Source organism: Nestor notabilis, unplaced genomic scaffold, assembly GCF_000696875.1.
Source record: "Nestor notabilis isolate BGI_N333 unplaced genomic scaffold, ASM69687v1 scaffold13724, whole genome shotgun sequence".
Lineage (NCBI taxonomy): Eukaryota > Metazoa > Chordata > Aves > Psittaciformes > Psittacidae > Nestor > Nestor notabilis.
In genome coordinates, this window is record NW_009924355.1 from 6225 (window position 1) to 27680 (window position 21456).

The following is a 21456-nucleotide window of genomic DNA, read 5'->3' on the forward strand; positions in this document are numbered from 1 at the left end:
TTAGCAGTTTTTCTTAAGAAAAAGGAATTCTTACGGTTAGTTTCTGTTCAAATATTTTTCCCATGGCCCGCTATAGCAAGGGGAATCCTTTCTAAGCAATGCAAGAAATTTTTGTCATGCAGTTATTTTCAGGTTTATTCTGTATTAAAAAATTAAAGAAAATAAGTGTCTATTCCATGTTTTCTTGGGCTTCAATGCAAGAATCATGGAAGTCTTCAAGGGAGGTTGTATATATTTGCAATGTGCAAGTAAGTGTCTGTTTTAAGTAGGTAGTCTTAGTTCTCTTTGTTCCATTTATCAGTATCTCCATGAACCCCCCTTGGCCTGTGTAATGTCAATTCATGGAATACTTCAGGATTTTGGCTTTCTTGGGCTTTTCTTTTGTTTGTTGGGTGGGTGTTTTATTGTTACACTTCCAACATACAGCAGAAGTCACATAGTTGTTTTTTTTTTTGGTTTGGTTTTTTTTTTTTAATGATACTTTTGACAGCTACCAAAAGCTTGTTTTACACTAATTCCCAGTTTGTTTCAATCTCATATGCATCAGTGTTTACTAACTAAACAATTTTACTAGCTACTGACTCCTCTCACATCTTTCAGAGTAATTTATTCTTGCATATTTTCAGATATGGAACAGTTCTTGTTCTGTCCTGGCCCCCCATGTGATGTCTGGAGAGTTTTTATTGTTTCATCATCTCATGGAGATGACTTTGTTTAGAGAATTTAAGTTTCGTTAAGAATTCTAACAGTTTAGTCCATCAAAGTCCATCAACTGCCAAGATCTCAGGAAACCTTTCTAGTTGAATTCTGGTTTCCAACTCACCAGTCCTTCTAGCGATTTTTAACATGTGTAGTGTTATTTCAATTCATTTTCTTTAAGAATTCAAGCATTTTCATTATAAGTCTATTCATGATTTTCCCCTCTCTTTAACTCTCTCCCAGCTCTTTCACATTTCAGGAGAGCTTTCATGCTTCTGTTTGTTCTTTTTCATTCTTCAGTGGAAGCCTGCTGACATAGTGTATCATTTGACTTCATGGTTTGTATGATTTCTCAATTTTGGCTGTACTTGTAGCAGTTTTGCTTTTTTCACCACTTAACTGTTTTTTTAGCTTAGCCTCTATAGTATAAGAGGGGAAAAAAATAACCAGCACCAAAGGTGCTGTTTCTGTAACATCCTGTAACAATAATGAAATTGTGCATATGTCCAGAGGACTGCTTCTCGTGAGTTACAATGGAAAATACTCTAGTCTATGAAGGCTTGTCAGTTTCTAGTAAAATTGATCAGTCTGAGCTGGAATGCCTTGAGAAATTGGTTCTCAAAGCAAACTTTAGCAAAGATCTTCTACTGGGCAATTAAAGTTGTTGTCCGAAGCTGTTGTGAATGTGAGTATCTTGAAGAAGTGGTTTTCTGAATAATCCTTTGTCAGTGATGATCATCTGACATTTTCTGCTTCTGATTTCTCACATTACTTGAATGGATTGCTTGTGAAGGCAATATTGAATGAGCTTTTAGAAGAAAATGGTAATTATGCTGCCGGTGTTACCAGTGAATGCGTGTATGCATGAATATGTATGTATGTCCATATGTATATGTGCATTAGCAAAACAAAAAGAACAGTGGTCTGAAATACTGGTAACTTTTCAGTTTAAGAAACAAGATTTACAATAAGAAAGAAAGTATTTGCAGTAAGAATGGGGAAGGGGATCTTTTTTCAGCTCTGGCTGAAAGTGCTTCATAGATAGTTAAATCTTAACTACAGGAAAGATTCTTTGATGCTTGGAGGTACATGTCTAATAGAAGGGTTTATTAATAACATATGGTTGTTTATATAGGAAAAATGATCATGCTTGTATGAATAAAAGATACTTGTTTGGGGTTTCAAAGACCCAGAAAAGTATGGGGTAAAAACAATCAAGGTATATCTTTCTAAGAGTGTCTGGAAAACTGGTGACAGGATTTTCTTTTCTGAAATTGCAAACTTTTGCACATCAGAGTTACAAGAGCTCAAATCTGCACGTGTTTCTTATTTGTTTGTGGGGCTGAGAGCAGTTTACTCCTGTTCCTAGTGCACAGGTGGAATATGTGGTCTCTGTGTGAGTACGTTGGATGTGGTTTGTCTGTAGTTATATTATTTCCTTTTGTTTCAGCACAGTTTATATTAAAACAGTTTCAGAATTCTTTGATTTCTTTCATGAATGACAGAAATGATAGCTGAGACTTGTCCATAATGGGGTTTCTAAAGTAAAATATTTCAGGTAACTATTCATCTGAGTTTTACCAGTAAGCATTAAAACTCCTCCCTATTTATTTTGACAAAAAATGTCAGCTTTCGTAGTTTTCTTTGTGCTGTTGCCTAAGCCCAGTGATCTGAGTAATGAAAGAAAAATTGATTACTGCTTCTGAAAGACAGCAATATTCATGTTTTTGCCTTAAAATCTGGAATAGAAAACCTTTAAGTACTCTCAAGTTGCTTCTCTCTGTTATGTAACCACAATACATTAAGCAGTTTTACTCTGCATTTGTGGATATCATTCATTGTAATGAAACAGCTTAAGTGAAGTATAGCTTTTCTGCTTCATATAAAATTTAAAATAGTTATAGTATTTTATTTAAGGGTGGGAGTTGAATAGTGCTTCAGAAGTGATGTGATTTAATTAGTTAGTCAGTGCTTTTGTATATGCACCAGCATTGTGTCTTAAGTATAAATACTTTAATCCTGCTGCACTAAAATTTGAAAGCAAACTACTGTGATCTATGCAAAATTCCTGCAATTCAGGAATCTGGCCTGTCATTACTAGCTTCATCTGACTGCATTAGTAGTTTACATACCTATAATACCTTGACTCAAGAAGTATAAAATATATGTACCTCAATACCACAAGAGCTTTGTTTTATTGAATATTTAAAAAAAATATATAGTCTGGTAAAATATAGAGATGATATGGCGTTCCTAGGGTCTTTTGTCATGGGTAAATTTGTCATGTGACTGAAGTTGTGAGACATGCTTATATCAATGGGAAGGTGAACAAAGTTTCTGGAAATATTTTTACAGTAATATGTTCTTTATTTGGCAGACAATTTAAATTTAAGGAGGATGTATAGCATTACTGGAAATGGATTGTATGTATTGGCCAGCATTTTAGTTGGAGGCGTAAGAATTGAGGAATTCTACTTCATAGAAAGATTAAATTAAAGATTTTGAGTGATGATTTTTTCTGAGCTTTGTGTTGGATCATCTTGTAGATCTGTATTGTTTCTGGCACAGTTCTTACACAGTATATGAGTTCTTAGAGTATTTCACTAATTTATTTTTTTTTTCCTACTTTTTAAGGGGTCTGGAGTGGGAGCAGTGTTGGTTTAGTTTGGTTTTGATTCCATAACTGCTATAAGAAAATACGTTAATATTTAAGTTAAAGTTTTACCTACAAAGAAGGCCTCTTCAGTTAAGCAGAAATGTAAAATGACCTACCCAAGTCCAGGGGAGGCTGTCACATAGTCTTGCACATAGTCTTGTTAAAGATTCCAAAAGCTGACCAAGAATATGGTTTACTATTGTGTTGTCTAGTAATTTTGGAGTCTTCAACATGAAACGAGGCAAAAAAGGAGCATCCCAAAGTGATTTTTGCTGTGCTAGGAGGAAACTGATCACTGATAGATGCACAAATATGGAAGGAGAATAGTTGTTATGCACAGAATTCACGATTTAACAATACTTCAGCACAGGAATCTCCCTCCAAGGAGTCAAAAGGAAAATAATTTTTATGAGTAGCGCGCTGTATGCAAGCAGGCAATCCAAAGGTTCTTGTAGAAAAAAGCTAATACAGCCTCTGATTTTAGTTTATTTAACTAATGAGAAGTTGGAATTGACCTTTCCTACTGATTATGAGGTAAAAGGGTAGCAGTGAATTATAAAATTGAAGATGAACAGCCTAAGTTTGATGCAGAACAAAAATGAAATGAGCCAATGAAAATATAAGGGGAAAACTGTAGCCTGGTTAGTATTCATAAAGATTCTGAGTGTCCATAGAATAAAACTGCATTTGTTAAAACTATTGTTGCAAAAAAATCAAAGGATGGGTTGGAAAGAGAGTAAGTGATATTTTTCAGCAGTATGGAGAAAAAGAAAAAATTTTCCTTATGTTTCTGTATTGCCTTCATGGTTTTAGTGGTGGATTAACTTAGTCTCTGGCTTTGCACTAAAATTGTATAGAAGTCCTCTCTCTTACAATAAGGAGGAATTAAATTTGTGCTTTCTTATTAACTAAGCAGTTTGCTGCTGCCTCTCAACCCTGAAATGTTGCTGTTTAATTATTTCGAAAGTATCATATCAGCAGTTTTGTCCACTGCCTGCCTGACTGTATACCACAGAGACTTCACTCTTCTCTGGCACGTGTGTAGACAATGGCTACCCTCAGTCAGCTTAGAGCTGTGTTGGAAAAGAGAAAAGATTAAAGGGCTTAGCTAGGTAAGTAACTCGTTAGCAGGACCTTAGTTGTACTGTAGTGCTAGGCTAGCAAATAATGGAGCATCGGGCATTTAAGTGCATGAGTAAGGAACCTGGAAGGCTAACAGTCAGAAAGTGAGATTATGGAAAGAGATTTAAGCTACAGGTGATGTGTATGTGAAAGAACTGAGTGACAGAATGAGTTTTCTAGTTTGGGTGGAAGGGGACAATTGTAAGTGAAGTGGTTGGATCTGTGAAGGTGGTAATTTAATTTTGAAGGTTAAGATGTGAAAAAAAAGGAAAGAAAACCACTGACAAACTCCTGAGGAATCTGAGTAAAAAATAGAGCAGAGAATGAAGAGAATCTACTTAGAAGAAATGCTGGAGGTGTGATTTCATAAGAAGAAATGAGTATCATGGAAACTGATGAAAGACAGATTTCATGAAGGAGTAAACTGTTTTACAGTGGCAAGGGTCAAGGAAATTGATGGCAGAATATTAGTTCAGCTGTGTATCTAAAAAGTTATTAGAAGTTTTGGCAAGAACATTTTTCACTGTTAAGGACAATTCTTTTTAAAGGGTGAAATGAACAGAGGCAACCATGAGGGAACAGCTTTAAGTAGTGCATTCTTTCAGCTTGTCGATGAAGAGACAAGAAGTACGATAGTGCTGTATGGATACATGAGGAACAAATGTTTTAGTATAATTTTATTTTTCTACACCTCACAATATATGAACCTGTAATTAAAAACAAAACGAAAGAAAAAACGTAACAAAACCCAAAACAAATCCAACAACAAAAAAGCCCAAAACCAAACAAAACTTGTTGGCTAATAACATTTCTCTATTTGGTTTCGGGGCTGATTCTTTTGGTTAGTAACATTATCTGTGTTCCAAGGGGAAAACACACATAAGACTACATAAAAGTTAGTTATTCCATACATACCTAATAAAAATATTTCAGTGTACATGCAGAAACTTGCCATATGGAATTCTGGTAAAATATAATTTAAATAATTTTGAATTTTCCCTTATAGCAGAGAGAATTAGTTACTTTAAAGAATATATATCATGTATGTGCCCATGGCAGAGAAGTTGGAACTAGATGATCTTTTAAGGTCCATTCTAACCCAAACCATTCTATGATTCTATGTGTGTACAACAGGTATTGTTCATTACTTCAGTGTTTCTGTATTATGTTAAAGGGAAGACAACTGTGGATAAGAATGTAATAGTTCAGCCTAAAAAATAAATTCAAAATGCCCTTAAATATCTTGATTGTGCTTGCATTTGTTAATAGCAATTCTTTAGTAATTAAGATGAGAAATACGTATATTTTTATCATAAGGGATTTTCAAAATAGCTGGGAAAAATTACAGCATTAAGAAAAGAAGATCTGCCAAGAATTGGTGTTAAATATCCATTGTTTCCTGGTTATGTTTTGCATATTTATTTGTTGTGGTATGTACTTGTTCTAACCTTGTTTTAATGCTCTGTATGTAAAATTTATGTGAAGAAATATTAAAGCTGAAGGAGGAAATTTGTTTGCCAAAAGGTAATTTGTCAAATATGTTTTTGCAGATACCTTTTGATATATAATCCTATGGAACAAGACCGATTTTCAGTGGTTTCAGTCAATGTGAATTCACCCAGAGTTAAATTATTATCTCCTTTGGGAAAACCTGTTACTGTCCAGATTAGTGCTGTCTGGGATGGAGCAACTACAGTATCACATGAGGCATATCAGGTATGCTACTTTAAGTAAAAACCATTAAAGTTGGATTTTTTGACAGACACTATAGTTTCACAATTGAAGAAAATGGAAAGCATGTTACAAATACTGGCAATTTTGTCTTCTGCAGATGATGCCATTTAGTCATTTTGAGGAAAAAAGAAACATACATATTTAGCATTGTTTCTTACATACATCACAGAAGTTTAATAAGTTAAGAGCTTTACATTTAAAGATCACTTTGAGCTGTGTGAAGAGAAAATATTGGATGTGTGTCTTTTTCCCCTAATTTTAGAAAGCTTTTTCCTTCAGGTGATAGTCTATACACACAGCTATACACAGTCCATATGTGCTTAATCACTCCAGCTGGAAGGTTTTCTAAGTGCAATGGCTTAAGCAGTTAGATTCTGGGTGTTTTTGGCATTTGGTTTAGTGCTTTGGGTTTTTTTGTTTATTGGTGGATTGGTGGGTTGGTTTTCGTTTTTTTCATATTGTTTTCCAGATATAGAGGCTGGATAGTAATCTCCATTACTCCTGTACTCACGGTAGACAGACAGTTTCTCTTGGTTTTGGTTATAAACAAAGCTTCTGAGAATTTTTGAATCCTACATCAGTTTAGAAGATTGTTCTCAATGATCACATATCAGAAACTATACTTTAAATTCTTAGTGATATATAGTACTGTACTACTGTAATAGCACTGTATTACTTTCGGGCTTACATTCTCAAGTCTGATTGATTTTGACCTGTGAGCCAAGTTGGACATGTTTCAGGATAATATTCCTGCAAAGACAATTCAGCAAATGTCTCCCAGTTATCTTCCAAAGGGATAATTATTGTGGTTTAACCCTGGCCAGCAGCTCAGCCCCACACAGCTGCTCACTCACTGCCCCCAGTGGGATGGAGGAGAGAGTTGGAAGTGAGAAAACGTATGGGTTGAGATAAAGACAGTTCATGGGTTAAGGTGAAGACAGTTTCACAAGTAAATGAAAAACCACACACACAAGCAAAGCAAAAAAAGGAATTCATTCACCACTTCCCATGGTCAGGCAGGAGTTCAGCCATCTCCAGGAAAGCAGGGCTTCATCATGTCTAACAGTTACTTGGAAGACAAACGCCATCACTCCAAACATCTCCCCTGTTCCTTCCCCTCCCCCAGCTTTATATGCTGAGCATGATGCCATATGGTATGGGATATCCCTTGGGTCAGCTGTTCTGCCTGTGTACCTTTCCAGCTTCTTGTGTACCCCCAGCCTACTCACTGGTTTGGATGAGTTGAGGAGCAGAAAAGGCCTTGATGCTTCATAAGCAATGCTCAGTGATAGCTAACACAGTGTTGATATTAAAACATCACACCATATGAGCTACTGTGAAAAAATGTAAGTCTTATCTCAGCCAAAACCAGTACAGTAATTAACTCAGTTCCCTGAAGAAGAAATAAAATCACATATCTGTACCTCAAATTTTAAGCAGATTGCTTTGGAGATTTACCTTTTATATAACTGTTCTTTCTCTGCAATTATAGCTCCTAAATAACCAAAGACTAAAATTGAGACAGTTGTCTTATATTTTGCTATTTAATATTGTGGATTTTTAAACACAACTTGAATGGTAAAGTAGGGTCTGTGTGCACTTGATACACTATACATGCATCTTCAATGCACACTGTGCATCATGGCTAACATTCTTTTTAAAAAAGCTTCAAAACTGTTACTGCATTAATACAACAGTGGTCTTGATGCTAAGGAAATTAGCAATGCAGACATTTTTGTTTGCTAATTTTTCTTAACACACTTCAGCTGTTCATTTTAGAATGTCACTTATAATTTCATATTCATTTATGGAATATGGGAAAAATTCAGCCATCCTAAAATTACCAAAGCAAAAGGAGTTATGCTGAGCATGAATTTAGTATAAAAAGTTGATACTTTGATATTTTTAATAATGCCTTCTTATTTTCTCCCAACAGGTCTCTTTTGTGGCGCATCTACCACCTCTGGGGCTTGGAGTTTACCAGCTTTTGGAGCATCAGAGTTCAGAAGCAGTTTTAGCAGACTATAATATATATCTGAGGAATAGTAGACAGGAGAAGCCAGACAGACTTTTCAAGATAAAAGACATGCAGAATTCTGTGGATAATATAATCTTGGAAAATGCTTACATGAAACTGTGGTTTTCTGGAATGTCTGGATTACTGGAGGTGTGTTATATTTCAAAACGCTATGGTTCACTTTTTTAAGAACTTCTGGTTTTATTTGTGGAATCCTAAATATGTCAACTATTTCAAACATGATTCTCTATCCTTAGAAAATAAATACCAAAGAAGATGGTAAAAATCATCAAATGAAGCTGGAGTTTGCTTGGTATGGAACTACAAGTAACCGGGATAAAAGTGGAGCTTATCTCTTCTTACCAGATGGAGATGCCAAGGTAAATCTTCCATTTGAAGAGAGATTCTAATCTTGGACTAAGTTCAAGCATTCATAAAGATTGGAAGAGCTAATTTACCCAACAACTAAACAGAGCTGTGTGGCTAGAAATAATGATATCATTTATTGAAATGATTGATGGAACTTCATACTTAATTAATTTGAAAATATACAGAACATTTATGATTCACCAAAAAAACAAAAGTAAGATGCTGCACCTGCAAGAAATCCAGTGAGATGTGACCATTCACTATCAATAAAATAAGTTCTTTCACTTGCTCTGGAGAAAATGTATAGGACATACTGATTCATTTCTGCATTTCTTCACTTTTCTGATTCGTAAGATTTCTTTAATTTGTGAATGAGGAGGTTCCAATTCACAGTGTAGCACTTTTTTAGCGGATACTGTCAAATGTAGTTTGCTACAGTCATTAAAATACTGAGTCTCAATTACAATAAATGTAAAGACAGAGTTGTAAGCAACTGTTCCAATTTAGTTGGTTAGAGTTATCAGTATTTTTAGCTGCATAACTATTGGAGGGCAACAGCATAATTCAGTTAGTTTTCAAGAAATTCAGATATGACTGTGTTCTTAAACTAACCTAATTACCATATGGACTCTACTGTACCACTTCTGGAACTGGAAGAGTCATATTTCAGAAAACAAGTGATGAAATACTGAATAATTTTAGGAAACTAGCTAGTTTGCAGTATATTTCTTTTGCCCAGTTTCTCCTTGGGAAACTTAAGTTGCATGCAGGAGGCAAACTAGGAGTCTATGTTTGCCACTTAAGGAAATAAGAAAGGGTAATAATTCTATTTTTGTTGTTGTTGTTATATATGTAAATGATTCTGGAAGTGAACAGAACAATTTCCTTTTCTTTAGCAGTGTCTCCTAGAGGCACATGTTTTGAGGTTTGTGAGTTGGCAGTTTAAAACCATTTAGTGTATTTAGTCCTTTAAATGTTTGCATCACTTATGCTCAACAAGGTTCACTTATTTTAACTTCTACATGTCAGTGGTTTTGATCTGTGAATTCTTGAACAATGTCAGTTATGTCTTTTAATTTTTACCTTTCATGAGCTGCATTGTTGTACTTTAATTTTATTTTAGATGCCACTTCATCTTTTACTTATAAAAATAATAATCACTAAATCAAAATTTTTTATTTTAACTATGCTTTTGAATTATTTGCTTTATAAAAATAATCTGGTCAAATCTAGGTAGCAAAATGCTATTGTTTGAACAGAAAAAGTATCTCACAAGCTTGCAAGCACAGATAAAAAATCAGATACATATTGAACTTTTATGAATACTGAAATTAAACTACATTTTTATTTAACATTAGAAAGGACGATCTTTTCAGCTTTTTTAACTTTTTATACAATAAAAATGAAATCATACATCTAAAAATTCTGCTTCACTAATATACCATAAGGCTGATTTGCCTTATTTTAATAACATTAATTAGCTTGTTTCACTGGGAATAACAGTGTAATTCTATCTAGTAGTTTTCTAAAACTGTTTGAACTAATGATTTCTGTCTTAAAAGAAATGCCATCTGTTCAGGGTTCCATGTGCGAGGTGATTGACTAACATTTTCTAAGTCCTTGTGTGGACTTGTGGGAGGATTGATTACAGGCTGTTTCCTTGAGTTTTGGCTAGGTGGGATTTTTTTGTATTCTCCTTATCCCATTTATTGCAGCAAAATTTGCAAAGAATAATTGTGTTTCATGTTGGGTCATTTTCCACTGGTGTAAGTACAGTTATATGTATTCTTTGCCTCTGGTTGTTTTGTCACCTGTAAGTCTTTTTGTTCATTTCTTTGTAGTTCTGCAATATTCGGAAATTGGTTTTCTTCATCTAGTTTAATAGTCTTACTATGGTACTTTTGGTCTTGGTCTTGGGTTCTTCTGCCAGTTTTTTTGGAAATGTGGTGCTGTAACATGCTGGGTTTGCAGGCCATGACTTAAAGCCATGTCAGTTTAGAATACTTGACACATACAGCGCAGCTGTAGTCATCAGTAGGCTGTTACAGGTGTGTGTCATGTTTTCTGATGATGACGGTTTGTGTGCAAGAATGTACTAGGATCTGAGTCTTTCAAGAGGTTCCTTGGATTAATCATCTTCATGGCTGGCCTCAAACCAGCCTTGACTACTGCAAGGAGTGCTTTCTTGCTAAGAAGAGGTAAGCCACTAACACCAGCACTGAGTTGGACATCAACAGAGACCTGAGTTAATGGCAGTGATTTGCACAGTATTAAATAGAAGGTACACTGAATAACAGTAACTCTTTGTTTTACTGGCAAACATTGCCATGGTGCAGCTAGACAGCCCCCAGTAAGAATTGTCTCTTGACCATGGGTGATTCTGTCCCTGCTGTCTCTGAAGTGTGGAAGTTGCTCAGTGGCAGTCTCAGGTCAGGACACCAGTGTGAAGTCCAGAACAATGCTACAGAACAGAGGCTCCATGCAGCAGCTGTAGAGTTTAGGCAGTGCTTCTACTATGTCTTTGTTATGTTCTGCAAACTAGAACAGAGAGGCAGTATTTTAATTTTTAAAACATCAGTGCTACTTAGTAGATTGACAATGTTAATGAGGTTTCAAAGGAAGGGACTTCCCTGGAGCTTATAACAAATACAAACAAAAGCATCCTGCCTATGAAGGGAAAATATGGTTGTAGCTCTTGTGATTTTGTGAAGTGTGGCCAACTCCATAAATCTGTTAGATCTAGGAGGAAAAAAAAATAATCCATTTTAACAAACTTTGAAATTGTTAAATGTCCATATTTTCTTATATGTATTCAAGACAAGTCAGTATGGGATGACATACTTATTAGCCATCTTCAGTATCAATAGGGATGACAATAAAAGTTTTTTTCCAAAGAGTCAGGTGGTAAATGTTTGTGTGATCACTGTGAGTAGTTCATTTTCTTGTTTTACAACTCAATTTTTCAGAATCAAAATGGACTTTTTTGATAGACGCTAACTGGGAAATTGTGATTCTTTCTCAGGCAGCTGTGTCTATGCACGCATGTGTGTACTAGTTGCTGTAAGTACTTATGTATTAACAGAATATTAAGACATTTTTCTTTTATTATTATTCTGCAGGATCTCTAGTGCTAGAGCTTTTCTCCCTTTTTCCTCTTCACACTTTGTCCCCATGGTTGGACTTCCTTCACTGATGATGATCTCTGACTTGCATAGCTGAAGCTGCTGCTACTAGCTACAGGAAACTTTTTTCACAACAGTCACTTTTTTAATCTGTTAGGATTACCTGTTGCCTCTGTTCCTTGGAGAAGAACACGTATCTGAGTTTATCTAAATTCTTGGCCTTCAAACTGAAGGAAAATATAATGGTACCCTTCCACATTTTTGTAAATGAGATTTGGATGTTCCACTGCCCGAAAGAGACTCTCCATTCAGAGTATCCCCCTGTATCCACCTTCAGATATTCTCTCTTGAAGGGACAGAGGATCATCATTCAAGCACAGTATTCTTACTTTTAGTGCTTTCGCTGTTTTTGAGTGCCTGATAACAGGAAAAGACAAGTATGCAGGCACCATTACCTGGAGGGTGCTCTCCATGCTGAAGAATCAGCTCCCTTGAAGTGTCTGTTCTTTTCTTGGTACTATGTATTTTCCTTAAGCATCACATCTGTCATTTGAAAATCTGCCCGCATATTGGTGGGGTTGCTTTTGGAGACAAAAGTATTAAAATTACAACTTTTTCTGGCCACATAATTCTTTTAACACAGTTCTTGAGAACTCATAGTATTTGACCCACCCACACCTCCTGCCCAGTCTAATCTCAGATGCTGCCAAATGAAGGCTAGTCTGTTACTCAGAAGCAAGTTGAAGCTTTTGTCTTGAGTTTGGGGTTTTTGGGTTGGGTTTTTTGTTTGGTTTTTTTTGGGGGGTGGGGGAGTGTTAGGGGTTTTTGTTTGGTTTTTAGTGGTTTTTGTTTTTGTTTTCTTTTCAAAACCTTAGGCATATCAAGAGCAATTCAGTCTGTGTTAGAAAGCTTTCCTCTGGGCATAGTTTATTTGACTTCCATGCCAACAGAGTGTGCTGCACTGCCAGAAATTTCTAGGCCATACTAAGATGGTTAGTAGTGCTTCACTTGTCTATGAGGGGGAAGGCTTATTGCCCATGCTTCATGCCTTTGGGCTGTAATATTCCATGCCCATTTCTATGTCAGTAAACTTTCAAGTGAAGGCATCTCTCCAGTTATCCTGTGCCCCTTAGCACTCTGGCACCCAGTTTGAGGCCAAGTATTTTAAGATATCCTTGGGAGCTATGGGGTATTATTTTGCTCCAAGTATTCCCTTAAAATTTCTACCTCACTCTCCCTCTGTGCTTGTGTCAAGGTGAGGTTGTAATATTTCTCTTGAATATGAGTACTGAAAAATAGTTTCTGGACTCTTTGACCCATTGTTCTGTTGTTCTGTTTATGAAAATACTGCTTTCCATGCTCAACAGAATCTTCCACAGCAGGCTGCTGAATCTCATGCAATTCCTTTTCTTTTCTATCACCTCATCTTTCCATGTAGTTCCCCTATATCTTCAGCTGGGGAGCAGATCTGACTGCATGAGCAGCTTGGAGACTCTGGTGTGTGAACTTAGTGTTTGTGCCAATATCCCAGAACCTTAGAGCCATTAAATGTATCTCACTTCTGCTTCCTACTCTTATGGGAACGATGCGTTTTGGTAGTTGTTGTCAATGTGTTGTGGTTTAAGCCCAGCCAGTAACTCAGAACCACAGAGCAGCTCGCTCACCCCTCCTTTCTTCCCCTCCGCTCCCAGAGGGATGGGGAGGAGAATCGGAAGAATGTAAATCCCATGGGTTGAGATAACAGCAGTCCAGTAACTAAGGTATAATACAAAACTACTACTGCTACCACCAATAATAATAATGATAAGGGGGTTTAAACCACAACACAATGTCACCATCATGTTTTATGCTAATAAGATTGATGGAATGGGGTTCCTTCATTATTATTTGTTGTAGTTGTTTTAAAAATATAATCCAGGTAACTTTTTTTTTTTTTAAAGTAACTGCACAGCATTTTTCATTCCTCTGTCTCTCATCCAGCATCTCTCTATTTTGCTGGTTTGGTCCTGGATAGCTCCAGTTACATTATCTGGGTAAAACATTACTGTAATATCATCAGTAGAAAATCCCTCTCTTCCTAAAACAACCCATCTTACCAAAGTGTAAACAACTGATTCCTCTTCCAAACTCCTGTGCAAAGTATTCCTGTAGATGATAGCTGCAGAATTCCCTCTTGGAGCTTGGGAAAACTTTTATTTAACAGGGTTCTGTCTGAAGCTTTAGGAATAAATATGTGAGTAGAAAGACAGACTTAGAGGCTTTGAAAGTCACTTTCAGTTTCTTCTTTTTTTTATAGTATTTCATGATGTCTTCTCCATGATTATGTGTACAGTTACATGCTTGAAGAAGAAGATAGGATGATATGGACCTGTACTTGTTCTTCTCTGACTTTTGTCTGTGTGTGTGTAATCTTTATTTCCTCTCTTCTTCAAGATACATTTAATCTTTGATTTTCTTGCTGATGAAGAATAAGCATTCTCTGTCCTCCTTTGATATTGGTACATACAGGAGGAAGACAGCCATCCTCTAAAAGCTTTCTGTTTAGAGCACTCCTAATAACATGTTTCTCGAGTATTTTTTTGGCGGGTTTTTCAGTGAAGTCCTTATTCATTGTTGTTGCCCTATAGTAGTAATTGCATGTGTTGTATTTTCAGTTTTGGCTTTGTACACACTTAATATTTAACCTGTTTTTACCTTTGTAGGCATCCAGGTATTTCTATATAGTGTATACTGTTCAGTTTGAGATCAACTGTTTCAAAAAAAAGTCATTGTTTGCTTAGCTGGTACTCATACTGTAACTACAAGGAAAAATAATTTTCTTCATCTCTTTGGTTTGACTTTGGATAGATGGAATTTCTTCTAGTCTTTGAGAGACATTAGTAAGAAGCCAGTATTCCTTTTGAGGACGCTTAATGGTTTCCAGCTCTACCCTGTATTCCAGGTGGCTGCTATGGCAACTGTAGCTGGTTTTGATGAAGAAAAAGCTTCCTCTTTTACTTTCAAAAGGATATGCAAACTGATCCACAAGACAGTGTAGAGGAATCTTTCCTCACGCAGTGTGCACCACTGGTGCAGCAGACTATGAGCAAACCAAACAGACACTTAAACCATTTGCCATAGGATACAAAACTACAGTATTTGATTACTGGTTAGCAAGTATAATTTTGCTAGCAAGCAAGATCAATCCAGATGTTTGCAAATATTAATACATGTGTTTGTAGGCCTTGTATCTATTAATCTTCATAAAATACTGGTGAGATGTGTAATGAGGGTTATCCTAATTTTAGCTGAAGGAAAAGTAACACTTTGAAGAGAAGTTGCTGAATTTCAGGTTGTATTTTTAAATAATTTAATTTACTGGCATTACTTTTATGCAAAGCTTTCAACATAATTATTCCAACTTTCTTTTTCTTTTTTATAGCCTTATATTTTTACAGACCCACCTACCATAAGAGTTGCTCATGGAAGGATTTTCTCAGAAGTTGTATGTTTTTTCCACCATGTGACACATACCATGCGACTCTACAAAGTCCAGGGTAAGAACTGCAATATTTTGTCTGTCTTGATAGTTATTTTTCATCACTACAGTCTTGGCTCTTACCTGCAAGGGGGTCCTGAACTTTACTGGATCATCTGAATGCTGTAGGTAGCTGTAAATTATAAAAATGACAAGAAAAATGTAGAAATATCTCAAAGATGATGTAAAAACATAGTTTCTTTTATAGCTTCAATCTTACTAATGGAGGTACAACAATGTCTTCTCTGAAGTTGCAAAGAATGTAAAGATATTTCTTAAGGGCATTAATAGTGAAGTCCGGTTTACTCCACAACTGTAGGCATGCTTTAGTTACCTGTGAGCTTCCTCTTTATGTCCGTTACCTGCTTGGAAGATCTTGAGACAGAATCAGCACTAAATGCTAGCTTACTGACTCCTGAACTGAAATGAATGTAACTTTTCCTTCAATAAGGTTTGCATTTTTTTGTTTCTATACTGTTCAACAACTGATTTCCAAGAAAATTATAGAACAGTAACTTTATAGAAACTGTACCCTTCCAAACTTGATGATTAAATTGGCTAGATAAAGAGGGAGGAAATCACGGTGCAATTATATGAAAAAAATTTCCCGAAAATTGAAATAAATGAAGGGTAGCATTTTGTAATTGAAGTAGGAAACATGTATTTTTCAGTTGTTCATCTATTTGTATTTACTGGAATTTTTCTGAAATACAGAAACATTGGCTTAATATTTTCAACACTTGAAGAAACTTAAGCAAGCTTTATATTACCATTAACTTCACTGTAGTGTCAAAATTGCCTGTGTGTTTTTAAAAGTATTATTTATAATATTTAATTATTTTTCTAAATACCTTCAAATACATGTAATTGAGCTATAAGTACTTTGAAAGTCTCCCTTGCTCTTTTCCTTGTCTTTGTAGTCAAAACCTCATGTTTTGGTTTTTTTTTAGTTGTAATTTTTTTTTATTCAGATACCTCATTTTTTATTACATAAGTGCATTCTTGGAAGTTTGAAGTTCCTAAGTTTACTTACATGCCATATACTGATCAGAGTTAAGTTGCCAGCTTGACTGATGCAGTAGTTCTGAATCAAACTGTAGATCACATTCCTTACGAATACAAACCAAGATGTTGTATAGTAATTTCTTGTTGAAGATCTGAAGGAAATATGTTTATATTCAAAAAAATATTTTTTTATGTGACTAGTATATAGAATGTGCTTAAATCAGAATAAAAAGTACCTTGACATCAAGATGCACTAGGTTGCCAAAAATATGAAAAGAAAGTTACTTTGCTATGTGGGCTTTGATAAATTAAGCTTCTTACCAGGGAGGGAACTTATATAAGGAGGATGTTTACTGTAGTGAAGGGGAGTAAAAAGCCAGAAAACCCTTCTTGGTTAGGGTGAGATTGGTTGGTTTTGTTTTAAATGGATTTCTTTGGAGTCTCAGTTTTCTTGTTTTAATTCATTAGTAAGTGCATGCCAAAAGTATTATACTTCCATTTCACAGTTCACAGAAAATGAGTTGTCAGTGAAAATCACCTGCTTACCAATTCCTAACACGAGTTTAACTTTCATTTTGAGTACACTATCTAGAGTTTTTTCATCCCTTTTTTGGACAATTTTTAGTTCATCTTTACTGTTTCAATACTTAAACCATTATCTATATGGTTGTCATGGTGAATCCCTGCAGCATGCTCTCAGCTTTTACAAGGAAAAATGATGCAGTTATTTACATATTTTCTTTGTTTACCTTTATGGTATGTTTTTATTTTAATTTCTTTCTCTGAAATGAGCTTTTTCGAAGTTTAAAAGGGATGACTTTACATCATTGTTTTGCTGAGGTATGCTTCCTGGGATTTGTAACAAGTTGTTTATATAGTATTACTTCAATTAAAACAAGTTTTACTAGATACGTACAAAGTGTGTGGAGAGAAATACAAATATGTTTGTGTACACATACATTTTGTTTTTAAATAAAAATGTGATACTCCTATTGTAACCTACCTTCTTGCCAGGGAGTGGAAAGCTTGATTGTGTGGCTAATCCAGGTGTTGGACAGTACTTACAAGTCTTAGAGCTTCTTCAGCAATTTTGCTTTTGCACTTTTGGCTTTAGAATCCTGTTGATTCTGAGCAGAAAATACTCTGGCTTGACAACTTGGTACAGCAGTTTACCTTTCTAACCTTTTCTGCTTCTATTGGCATCTTGATTTTGATATCAGAATGATTGTTAATATTTTCATCAAAAGATTTGTATGTTTCATTATCTTCATAATTGAATTTTTATATTATGTTGTAGAAAAGAGCTGTGATTAAGTCATGGTCTGGTTGTTTTAAAATTGTGAACTAAAATATTGTATCCTTGATCAATGTTTTTGCACTTTAATAGTCCTACTTTAAAATAGTTGGAAAATCTGTGACTAAGAGCATCAGAAGTGAAACATATAGATCCATGTTTTCCAGATAAGGTCTCAGAAAATAGAAATAATTACTTGAATTGAATGTTTTTCCTTTAGCACTGTATTATAATAGCCATTGGTAAATGTTAACATTTTAACAATTTCTGGTACTGCTGCAGTTGGCATTCAGATTTTAAAAATGATTAGCTGACAAAATCACAACCCGGACTGTATTTTACATAGATAATAACATAAACTATGTACATTTTACATAAATAATAACAGGATCCTATTTCGTTTGTGATCCCAAGAGTGAAATTAATACGCAAATGAGGTCAAGTACCATAATCCATCAGTTTGTTTATTACAAAAATCAATTATTATAAAAAGAAAATTATTATAAAAAAGAGATAGTGATAGGGTAGACCAGAAAAGAAAGATAGAAATGAAGCAAGAATTCAGGGTGCAGAGTGAGATAGTCACCACCATGGATCCAGCAGTGTCCTAGGGGTCCGTAGTCGTCATCCTCGGTGGTGGGAGTCCTCCAGGGTCCATAGTCTGCATCAGAGGAGAGTGGCCCCAAGGGTCCTTAGTAGTCATTGGAGATGGGTGTCCCCAGGCATCTGTAGTAGTCGTTGGAGGTGGTGTCCCCATAGAGGATGTTCTAGTGGAGGGTCCCATTTCAGTTCCTCAAACCCTTCTCTCAGCCAATGGATGGTGGAATCCCATCTCAGCTTCTAATACCAATCTTTGAGACAATGGACAGTGAAGTCTGATTTCAGTTCAGTCTCTCACAGCATTCCATTGTGTAAAGTTCAGAGTGTTTGGTTCAGATTTCTGCAAAGACAAGACCTTAAGGAAACTCTTCCAACATGTCCTCAAACAGAACTGTTAAAATCATTTGAGAACTGTATGTGTAGAACGAAAAAAGAAGTTGTAACCTCTGTCCATGTGCTTCAGAATCTAGAAATACTATTCAAAAGTATTTTGTCTTTCTGCAATAGATTCTATAGTTCAGGACCCAAAATGATGTGCAACGCCTCTGGGTCTTGTAAATTGACAGACAGTGAACTTTTTTTTGGGAAAAAAAATAAAAATAATGCTATCTAAGATTTTTAAATACTGTCAAGTTTTAAAGAACTAAATTGGTTAATCAGTCCCTTACTTTCTATCATCTTGTGCTTACAATCTGTCAGATGAGCACAATGTAATCTGTAATCTCACTAAAAAGAGGTATTTCGTATCTGTTCTGTTTGGCAGAATTCTTTCTACAGTTGTTAGTCCCATTAGACTACAGAAAGGGTAGAAGTGGTTATGCTGAATGATGGCATGATTCCAGTCCAAACTGTATCTCACACTGTTTGAAATGGTCAGGTTATTATTAAAGGTGCCACGTAAGAGTCAGGAAGAGCAGTAAATGACTAGGTCTTGCTCCAGTGTATTAAGTGCTAAAGACAGCACTTAATAGTTATGTGCTGTTTCCTACTGATTTTCTGGAACCCACATTAGTTATTATCATTAATAGCTTCTGTTCTACTTAGATGAAGGTTTCAAACTCTGTTCCATGAGTACTGAATTAGAAGTACTGCTGTATCATATGGTACATAATTGAACCGGCTTCAAGTATTTGGTTAAATACAATAGAAAAGTAAAACTAGCAGGGATAAACTAGGTCACTGTGTCCTGGGAGCGCAGTCATTCTTATATATGGGGCAATCACTTTTTAAAATTGAGAGATTTTAAACGCATCTTTTTTATGTAGGTTTGGAAGGCCAGTCTGTTGAAGTTTCTAATATTGTGGATATTAGAGGAGAATATAATCGTGAGCTTGCAATGAGAATTTCATCTGACATAAACAGTGAAAATAAATTCTATACTGATCTTAATGGATACCAGGTAATTGTAGTCTATTAATTATAAAAGTCTAGGGTATCAGGTTTTGGCTGTCTTAATACTTCTGATTGTAAAGAGTTTGAGTCAAATTTAATCAAACTCTCACATTAAACTCCACTAATCATTTTAAAGGAAAGCTTTAAAAATGTAGTCATAAAATTTGATTTAGATGAGATAAAGTAGCAACTGTTTTGTTTCAGGAATTTTGTTAAATATTCCTTTATATCCTTTTTAATGTAAGAATTGTAATACAGCAAGTTATGACAAGTTACCATGTAGCTGCTTGTATATCTGCATGCCTTCTTTCGCCTCTGCTTTGTCTGTTTAATTAGAGGCCTTCGGGCAGCACAATGCCAGATATGCATATGGTCCAACTCAGACCTAGCAAACAACTGCATGCTGCTGTAGTGGAAATAAGTGATGTATTTTGAAATGTAATAACTTCTCCTATTAGTAATGTGTTGTCTGAAATACAGTGTGACTATTTTCTTATCTTGGACTCAACAGCACATAAAAAAGAAAGAAAATTTTCTTTCACTTATCTTCTTTCCTTGATAAAAATAGTTTTGGAAATAGATTAAAAACCATACCTGCTGGATAAGAGACTACTTTTTTCCAGTTAGTGTGTAGAACTGCATTTTTCTGGAGACAGAAAAGTGAATATTTAAACTTGAACATAATTTTAATACTAGAACTCATTTATCATGTACTATTCAAGAATTCCACTAGCTCTTTTACAAACCAATAATTCATTTTTCTTCTACCTTGAGTCTATTCACTGCTTGGTCTCCAGAGGAGAGAAAATTTTCTCTCATTCTTTAGCTGTGATTATTCCTTTTTTGTAGGTTCCCTTGGTGAAACTAAAAGTACATTGAGGTTATGATTTCCAAAGTGGTAATTTTAGCCACAAATCTCTGAAAAGCTAAATAATACAGTGAAGTGAGTGCTTTGGTGCTGGTTTTGCTTCTAAAGCACATGGGATAAATGTCTGAAAAGGTCTTTAAAGTTTAAATGCATAAAAAGAATGTGTTTTATTTAAGTTCATGTTCATACTGCAGATCCAGCCCAGACTGACGATGAGCAAGTTACCTCTTCAAGCAAATATCTATCCTATGACTACCATGGCTTATATCCAAGATGCTGGCATTCGTTTGACACTTCATTCAGCTCAGTCTCTAGGTGTTGCAAGCTTGAAAAATGGTAAGTGTAAGATGATAGATATTATAAAGGCCTATCCTTCATGATTGTCTGAAACAGTTCATTCAGAGATTACCATACATACTAACATTGGAGGAAATATGTTTCTCCAACTCTGACAAGTTTTAGAATATGTCAACAAGGGAGGACGTAGAGGTTGTTCCCACATGAGATCCTGTCATCTTCAATAGAAGATATGACTCAAACTAGGCACAGAGGAAAGAAATTATGAAAAAGACAAAATGAGCAATAAATTGTCAGAACCAGGTATTTTTCACCCAAGAACTCTGATGGAACTCAAAGCTGAAACAGTGAAACTAAGTGCTTTGTTCTCTTTCGTACTGCTGTGGTAGCAGAGGGCTTAAGATGGATAATGTGATGCCGATCATGTGTTTTGGTTTGCTTGTTTGCTTTAAGGTATAAAGCACTAGTCTAAAGTTATATGCAGTGTAGCCTAATATCCCTATAGATGAAAACAATAGCAGCTTTTCTAAGACTAAAATTAGTGAAATAAAGGATAAAAATTACCCTGGGTAATTTTATGATCAACATACTTCCTCTAAAGCAAAGCCATACTTCTCAAATTTAATGGAGTACTTTGAGAGAGTTGATGAATATGTTGACAAGTAAAATGAATTCATATTAAGAATTCCAAAAGGATGCAGTCTTGTCCCTCAAGGCAGAGAAAGCTAGGATGAATGACCTGGAGGGATGGAAAAGGAGGAGCC

At 35.4% G+C, this 21456-nt stretch overlaps 1 protein-coding gene across 1 annotated transcript in view; it reads left to right on the forward strand.

Annotated features, from left to right (window-relative positions):
• Positions 1-2508: 2508 nt before the first annotated feature.
• The window catches only part of LOC104404201 (alpha-mannosidase 2-like), a gene marked incomplete at its 5' end in the record, with an annotated part of 44619 nt that continues 25671 nt past the window's right edge, over positions 2509-21456 (forward strand). The window contains 8 exon segments of the mRNA XM_010012575.1: positions 2509-2590; positions 5026-5117; positions 6028-6193; positions 8148-8378; positions 8486-8608; positions 15141-15255; positions 19401-19534; positions 20590-20731. Of these exon segments, the coding sequence (XP_010010877.1) occupies positions 2509-2590; positions 5026-5117; positions 6028-6193; positions 8148-8378; positions 8486-8608; positions 15141-15255; positions 19401-19534; positions 20590-20731 (1085 nt within the window).